We start from the raw sequence: 8,863 nt of genomic DNA, 5'->3' as shown, positions 1-8,863 counted from the left end.
GTAAACAGCCTGCTCCCTGCTGCTGTCAGTTGGTGTTTTCTTTTCTTAAAAACAGTAATTTCACAGCTGGTCGTGTCTTCATTAGCAGGCTGACAGATGTCCGCTTCTCCCGCAGAAGATCTGCTCCAGCAGTGGGAAAGGTCAGAGTGCTGTTCTGTCTCAGCTACTCACAGCACACCTTAAATACGACCCAGTTTTTATTCTGCAGTTAAGTCCATTAGACTCGTTTTGCTCCAAACGTTGCTGATTCTTTATCTTCAAAGTTTTCCAAAGTGTCCCATCCAGAAGAAGTCAGCTTCAGTGGATGGTGAAATACCAAAACAGCACCAGTGCCGTAGAGTGTAATCATATTAGGCTTTATAATCGTTTAACGCAAGGATACAGTTATAACGACCTCATCCATATTTTGGGATCCTAAAATGATAAAAATTCAGCTTCAAGAGTGATGATATCTTAAAATACCAGAGGTCTCTATTCTTTAAAAATATATATTTTCAGTATTTTCATTACCATTATTTAATTTCATCATGATTGTATTTATTTCCTGTTTATATTCTTCTTTTCTCTCTGTGTCTCTGTATCTTTAAGAACTCAGTGTTTGTTCATCCTACATTAGAGCAGCAGTAATTGTTTGACAGTAAATGGTTTTCTCACCTGTCTTACTAAAGTTTGTAAAAATGTCGTTTGTCAGTAAAAAGCAGCGACTGTGCTGACAGATGCTGCTGTGCAGGGGATGCAATTTCTGTCAGGGCCAACTACTTTGGCACGACACAGGCAGCTCTTGGAGCTGAGCCACCTCCACACCTCATCAGCCTTTCATTGATTTACTTGTTTGTAAAGACAAGACCAATGATATCATCATGTTAGTCTGTATCATGTCCTGATGTCTCTGATTAATGTGAGCGTATGGAGCTCCTGCTGTCCTGCAGAGAGACACAATTACAACATTTACAGATATTTACATTTCAACAGTACAATACAATCAGCTGACTGATTCTTCTTTTAGACATTATTAAAAATTCACGATGTGAATGTCACTGGTTTTGAAAGCTCTCGAGATAAGCCCTTGTTTTGAATAATTAAATTAGTTGCAGTTCTACAAACCACAGCAGGAGGCGAACCACCTGGGTTCATCAAGCCACTGTGAGAGTTTCAGATTTGTTGCTGTTAACAGCCCTTTTGTCTGCTATAGACTTTACATGCCGGCCTCATATTTTTTCATGAAGTAATTGCCAGCGAGTGTGTTTATATTTGTTTGTGTTTATGTTTATATATTTGTTTCCCGATGCAGTGAGCAGGCACGTCTGAGGCAGCAGGTGCTGGAGGACGACACAGAGGACTGGCAGAGGAGCCCAGACTTTTCAGGTCTGGAGCGAGTTGGTGGGGTGGACCTCTCCTTCATCAAAGGGGATGACGTCAATGCCTGTGCCCAGCTTGTGGTACTCAGCTACCCAGATCTGCAGGTGAGCTACAGAGATAAAATAACCCTGTAATGCCAAATATATCATATTTCATAAAACATTAGTGTTATTTTATAACCCTAACCCCCTTTATATGTTTTTGTTTGTTTAAGATAAATAAAAGATTACAGATTAAAACTCATATATGTAAATTAAAATTTAATTTCCATTTTTCAACTTGTGAGAAAGTTCAATAAACACTTGAGTTAAAAACATCGAAGCTTTTCTGACCTCTAGTGGTGACAGGTGGGAACAGCAGCAGTGCTTCGTGGAGAAGGCTGAGGATCAGAAATTGAATTCCACAGGCTGCATTTTTTTCACCAGTGACACCTTTAATGAAAAGGAAACACATGACGATACAAAATGCTATCCTTAAAAAAATGCTTGGCCTTTGAAGGCTTTGTAATACGTGCAGCTGGAATATTGCGCAAGGCCAGCTGTTAACCTTTAAAGTAGTCGCATTTACTTTGTTTGGGCACTGAATACAAAGTCCTTATGGGCGTTTTTCTCCTCTTGCTTCCTCGCCTTGAAGTCACAGCTTTTTTTATGACTCCTGAAAGCTGGCGGCATGAGGAAGAAATTATTCTTGCTCTCGCCGGGGCTGTCGGTATGTTCTAGGGAGCCGCTGAAGTGATTTTAAATGTTTTACCCTCACCTTTTGATAACTTCTCCTGTGAGCTTCTGCCTGTGGGGCTTATGAACAGTCATATGCCAACAACGTTATTTTAGGCATATTAGAATGCAAACCCCGAGGAGCGCATATTTGTTTTCCTCAGAGCTGCTGCTTTCTTCTGTTGGCTTTCTTTTTTCCAAGACAAAATTTTTTTTTTTCTTGGCCTTCAGAAAAACATTTTGATAAATATATACGTTTATGTCAAGTAATTACAATGTTAAATATAATTAAACTTCATGCATAGATATAGCTTCTGATCCAGTTGTATAGAAGAAGACAATAACCTTTCGTTTCATTTATAACCTGAATAAAATCTTTCCTGATGAGTTCATGCACTCAGCCGCTCCTTTTAATTTTTCTTTAATGCAGCGTGATCTCTGATTTTGTAAATTATGATCTGATTTAAAGTAAAATAGAATTGTAAACACACAGAAAAGCTGTATGTAGCCTGTGTCCCTATTTTTAAAATATACACATAAATTGAAAACAGTAGTCTGGCAGTGAAAGTGTTAATATGCAACAGAGCTCCTCAAAGTGACCTTCCCAGTCCGGCTTTTCATTTCATTTACTTTCCCAGCAGCCTTTCACCAGCACTGCTCCTCGTTATTTATCTGTGCATTAACACGGCCTGCTGGCAATTTCCAATTATAATTAATGACATATGTCACCATACATTGTTGATACATGGACCCAGTGAGGCTAATGAAATGTGTTCAGAAATGTTGTTCAATAATGTGATTATGTTCCCTGCTTGTTTTCAATTTACTTCAACATTGCCACCTGAGGCTATTTGGGGCTCAAAAGAATGCTAGTTCCACGTTCCACAGTGTGCTCACTGCTGCTGCAAGTCACACAGAAAAAAAGCAAAAGTTGTATAATTTTATTGTTTCTCACTGAATAAATATGCCTGTGAGGAGATGAAGGTCACGGCAGTCGACAATGTGACAATGACATATCCTGAAAGGTGTTCGGCATTTCTAAAGCCAGATGACAAGGCAGGTATTCAGAAACGTTTCTGCTGTGAGCCTCTGCGAGCTCGACTCGGCGGACAGCTTTTGTGTGTTTTATTTGTAGCTCATGCCCGATAACAGCCTCGATAACACGTGATGCTGTTAGATGTTACATCATTCGAGATGTGAGCACATCTCTTCGCTGTGAGCAGAACAGGATTTTATATGCTGGTCAGAAAGTTGCGACAGCTTGTGCACCTGTAATCTGCATAAGGTCTCAGAGGGTCTCCTGGACCCTGCTGGTACCTCACAGGATACTCGGAAGGAGATCATGGCAGACATGTTTACCTGCGGCGATGCTGCTTAAAATAGACAGGACAGCGAGGGAGGTACATACATGGATCCTGCCAACATGGGAAAGGCTGTTTACAGTATATATTGTGCTGATTTTACAACCCGCTGTGGTTCTAATCAAAATGTAGTCTGCATGGCAATACTAAGACTGTTAATTAGGCAATATTGATAGTGTTTTACATAAACAAAGGGGCTCTTTTCTGCTCCAGATTTGTATTCATGGACACATAAGTATCTTTGTATTATTCAGTTCAAAATAACCCTCATTTATCTTGTGCCGGTGCAGCTCTTGAGTTCAGTCTCCTATTAAAAACTAGTTTAGATCCTCTTCCTGTAAGCTAACTTTCATGGAGCATGGAGAAACAATGTTGTTGCTCTTGCTTGGCTCGTATGTGTTGAGCCTTATAGTTGTGTATTCTTCTGAGACCTCTCCATGTTCATGATTGGTGATCCCCGTTTATTTTGAACGGGATTTAGAAAATATGGGCTGACTCATTACAAGTTCATGTGGCCTCTTGTGGTTGTCAGACAATGAGTAGATATCCTGCTGTTCAACTCGCTCTGCACTACAGGCTTCCCGAGGATGAGATTAAAAATTAGATGTACACCAAAATTTTATGAGTTTATACAGTTAAACTGTAACTGTGTCCACTTAATTGACCAGGTCACTTAAATGAAATAAATTGTCAGATGTTCAGAATATACTCACAGCCTTTAATCAACAGGGAGCAGATGTTTCATTTTGTGCCAGATGGGCGATGTTGGTGATTATCTTGTACAGCTTCTCTGTGCCTTTGGACTCACCCTTACATATACACTAGGGTGGACGCATTTGTCCAAAGCACCCTGACAGTGTCCCTGACTGACTCATTTATGTACAGTCATGCAATAATGTAGGTTTTCACAGGACTCTGTGCAGTGCTGTGAAAAGCTGAGTACAGACTTACTGCTTCCTTAGAACATAAAAGGCTGAGAAGCGCCAGTGCTGCTAATCAAATGCAGCACCTCTGTTAAAGCAGAAGTTTGGGCGGTTTGCTGGTCTGTAGGATTCAGGTGTGTGTTAACACAATGCCATAAACATCCCAGGTGTGGATGTCACAGCAAATTCACCCCAAGGTCAGACCATGCAATCGTCAGTGAAACTGCAAAAGCCCAAGAGCTCCATCTCAGATTCTCAAGGCCTCAATTAGCATGCAAACGTTATGTTAAAAAAAATGAACAAAGATTTTTTTTTTCAAATGGTTGCCAAGAGAAATCGTCTGCTCTCCAAAAGTCCTCAAAGTTGCATCTGAACAAACCACAAGAGTTGCAGAACCAAAGTAGAGATGTTTGATTATAATGCACAGCACCACATCTGGAAAAAAAACAACATATCAGCACAAACACCCCATAACAACTGTAAGCACGGGGATGGAGGGGCGATGATTGTGCTTGGGCTTGTTGTGCAGCCACAGGACCTGGGCACTCCGCAGTCACTGAGTCTACCATGAACTTCTCTGTATACTTGTGGTCATCTGACTGACTGAAATATGGATATCCTGCAGAATTATCCAACGTGGCTTAAAGGTTAATAACAGTAACACACTCGTTATGTCAGCAGAAGTGGCACCTGGCAGATACTGGCCTGTGTCAGCCCACCTGTCAATCAAAGCAGCCATGCCCCTAACAAAATTTAAAAAAAGATGGGTTATTAAAAAAACAAAAAAAGGTTTTATGATGAATGAAGGTGATGAAGATGTTAGTGTGGGTGTCTGTGGAGACTTTGGAGATTGCTGCTTGCAATGGAGAAATGAAATATTGTGATAATCCGACGGTGTAGTAAAATTCAGTCATAAGAAATGAAGCAGTCTCTGCTCCCTCCTGCCAGGTGCTGTATGAAGACAGTCAGATGGTGACCCTGACGGCCCCCTACATAGCCGGCTTTCTGGCATTCAGAGAAACTCCTTTCCTCCTGGAGGCTCTGCAGAGGCTGAAGAAGAACCAGCCCACACTCCTTCCTCAGGTCTGGACGTGCTAGAACTTGAATAATGACCTCTTAGTGCAGGGGTGGGCAACTCCAGGCCTCGAGGGCCGGTGTCCTGCAGGTTTTAGATGTGTCCTTGAGCCAACACAGATGATTCAATGGCTGAATGACCTCCTCAGCATGTCCTTAAGTTCTCCAGAGGCCTGGTAACGAACTAATCATGTGATTAAGGTGTGTTGACCCAGGGGGATATCTAAAACCTGCTGGACACCGGCCCTCGAGGCCTGGAGTTGCCCACCCCTGTTTTAGTGACTACTGAAATGGGTTCTGTTCGTTTCTGTCAGATTAACTTCTCAAAGCTACACAGACAAAGGAAAATATATATATCTTTTTGCATTTTTATTTGACCAGGAAGTAAAACAAACTCTTTTTCCATTATTTTGTTGATGCTGATGGTTCATATTCACAATAGAGTGAAAAGAAAACATTTTAGTTTGTGCTTGTTAACCTTAGTTTGCAGTTTTGGCATAATTCCTACAGATAAAGTTAGAAACCTGAGGATTTTGGGCAAACTAAGTAATTAAAATTTCTTCAGTAAGATCTGAGTGTTATTATTGTGATAACTATTATTATTATATTTATGGTAGTAGTACTAGAAGAAGTGATATAATTCCCATCTCCAGGGCACAGTGAGCTGGAAATGTTTTAATAACCGATAAATCCTCCAAAGTGGAAAAAGTTACTTATGAATCCAACAAGACCGACAACCTGCTAACGTTACTGGATTTGGACAAGTGCTTTAAAACCTCGCATCACGTTCATGCACATTAAGTGAAGCTCCTCTGTTTGTCCTCTCGGTTTTTTGTTTTTCTAAAGCGACGCCTCTTGTTCATCTTCACCCACTCGCTTCTGTTTGTCGCAGCCCACACGCCTCCCACTCTGTCCCTCTGTCGTCCTCGTGCACGCAGGTGTGCAGAAACACACACATTCACACTTAGAAATTCATGCACGCACACACACACACACACACACACACACACACACACACACACACACACACACACACACAAGCTCAGATTTACTTCCAGTGACATTTAGCTCTGGACAGATGCAGTCACTGCTCCCTTTATCTGCAACCTTTCAAGTGAGTGTTCCTGGTGACTTATGATTCAAGCAGAAATATGTCTGCGGAGTCACCTTTGGCTTTAAAAATTCATCGGTGTGTTGGAGCTGGAAGCGTTCCAATATCAGTTTGAGGAGCTCTTACTAACTTCGGCTTTTGAAGATCTTCTGCCATCCCAGGGTTATAGACACAATAGATAACAACAAAAATCTTTCACTCTGGACATTTTAGTTGATCATATCATTCATAGCACAGGTAGAAGCAAAAGATTAATAATACCTCTGTTGATGAAGTAGCTCTGTTTATTATTTCACCTGTGCTTTTAATCCTCAGACACGTGGAAAAGTCTGCTGTGGAAAAAGCGAGTAATATCGAGCTTCCTGCAGTCGAACTCATTTCAGGTGTGTTCTCTCTGCAGGTGGTGTTTGTGGATGGGAATGGTCTCTTTCATTACAGAGGTGAGGCGACTGACCGAACAAAGATTTTAGATTTTCTGTTTTTACTTTAAAGATAACATAATGTAATAAACTTTTAATAACACTGATAAAAAATATTAACAGTTCACTGTAAAAAATCGAACAAACAACAAAAATCTAAAAACACACATTTAATGAATAATGTGTTTGTTAGTTTCTCTGTACCTGTACAATCATCGCCCAGTTTTCCCTCAAGGTCATCTTCTTGTCCATCTGGACCTATGCGATTAACGCTGGATTCAGAGGCGCCACCAAAGGGGGGCCAGGAGGGGCACTGGACACCCCTTAAAATTTGCTGGCCGCCCCCCTGTCGCCTCTGTGACCTCTGTGTTGGTAATAATTTTAAAAAACGTGAACACAAGAGTGAGGAAGAATCTTTAAAGGGATGGATGGATTTTAAAATCTTATTTGGTTTTCATATGTACATATTTTGAGTGATATCAAATCTAATAGCAGGAAATAAACTAGGTATATAATTCAGTTTTTTCTCTCTTTTTTTGCCATATTTTTCAAGTAACCTATATTTGACAACAGCAATAAAATTGAAAACCCTGTTTTTGGTGTGCCACCCCCACATGGCCACCCCTATGAAAATATTTTGGAGCGTCCCTGGTTGGTTATATCAACACCTTCAGCTTGAACTTAATTTTGTGACATAAGAGACAGCTGTAGGGATTCAGATCTGTCGAGGGTGGAGGGAAGTGACCAGCGGTTGTATGTCTGTGTGGCCAAAGAAGTGACACACATAACCTATGTCCAATGATTGTTTTCCATGAGCCGGCTCGGGATGTTAGAGTACACTCATCTCTGTGAAAGGAAAATGGAAAAAATGACGTGCATGCCGATGCTGCTGTTCGGTCTCTGGGTCGTACGTAGCATGACACTCGTCAGCAGCGCATCTTCAAAAAAAGAGACAGCTAAAAATTTCAGTCTGATTTTCACTGATCATTAATTCACAGATTTGCATTCAGCTCCACTCGAGCTTGTTAAAAATACTGAATTCAAGGTGAGTCTAGCGAGGTTTGAGGACAAGCTGTATAAACTTTGGCTTTCACTAAAGGGACTGTTGGGTGTAACACCTGATAAAATCAACCCTGAGTGAATCACCGTGAAGCCCTCTGTTGTAACGTTTCTTTGCATCACACAGTTCGCTGAAGCACGTTTACTCCCCGCTGTTTAATTTTGGATGTGACTTGATTGTCGCTGTTTGGATCGTTGCAGAGTTTGGCTTGGCGTGTCACCTGGGAGTGCTGTCAGGGCTGCCCTGTGTGGGCGTGGCCAAAAACTTGCTGCAGGTGCAAGGAGTCAACAAGAGTGAGGAGCATCAGTCACAAGTGAGAAAACATCATCTCTTTTTTAAATTTAAGATCTTTTTTGTTTTAAACGTAGATTCTGTAGGTTTGATGAGTCAATGTGTGCACTTTGTTATGCTCAGGTCTCCAGTCATACAGCATTGTTGTATCCATTGTGGTTTTCAGTGTTATAAAAAGGCCATTTCAAAATGACGAGTCTAAGACTTGAACGTCTGTTTCTCCCACCGAGCTGCAGAGCCTCGTCACTCTGCGGTTTGGCCTTCAGAGCTCTTTGATGTAAAAAAGATGAAGAAAACCTGCTTCATATTTAATGTTTCTTTTAGTTGTGTACACATGTTTCTCTTGTAAAAGAGCTCCCAGTGTTGACAGGAGTCACTGGATGAATTATTTAAGTTTTCAAAGTGTAATCGCTTTCTCTGCTCGCTGCATCTAAAGAGAAAAGCAAAGAAATGTCAGAGAGGGACGAAGCAAAGGACAGAGTTGTTTTTCAGTGTGACTTTGTGTGCATCTAAACTCACAACTTCTAATTCTACGTGTGTGTGTGAGAGTGC

At 41.1% G+C, this 8,863-nt stretch overlaps 1 protein-coding gene across 8 annotated transcripts in view; it reads left to right on the top strand.

Annotated features, from left to right (window-relative positions):
* Positions 1-8,863, top strand: part of LOC308394748 (endonuclease V-like) — a 68,538-nt gene continuing 59,675 nt past the window's right edge. For all 8 annotated transcript variants that reach the window (XR_013971282.1, XR_013971283.1, XR_013971284.1 and 5 more), the window contains exons 1-5: positions 1-140; positions 1,292-1,463; positions 5,305-5,439; positions 6,942-6,981; positions 8,221-8,333. Coding sequence is in view for 5 of the 8 variants with exons in the window: in XM_080879221.1 (XP_080735347.1) it covers positions 97-140; positions 1,292-1,463; positions 5,305-5,439; positions 6,942-6,981; positions 8,221-8,333 (504 nt within the window). In the remaining 3 variants the exon portion in view is untranslated. The remainder of the gene's footprint in view (positions 141-1,291; positions 1,464-5,304; positions 5,440-6,941; positions 6,982-8,220; positions 8,334-8,863) is intronic.

Source organism: Rhamphochromis sp. 'chilingali' (assembly GCF_963969265.1).
Source record: "Rhamphochromis sp. 'chilingali' genome assembly, chromosome: 4".
Taxonomy (NCBI): Eukaryota; Metazoa; Chordata; class Actinopteri; order Cichliformes; family Cichlidae; genus Rhamphochromis; species Rhamphochromis sp. 'chilingali'.
Note: the sequence above shows the minus strand (reverse complement) of the source record. Positions and strands in the feature narration are given on the sequence as shown.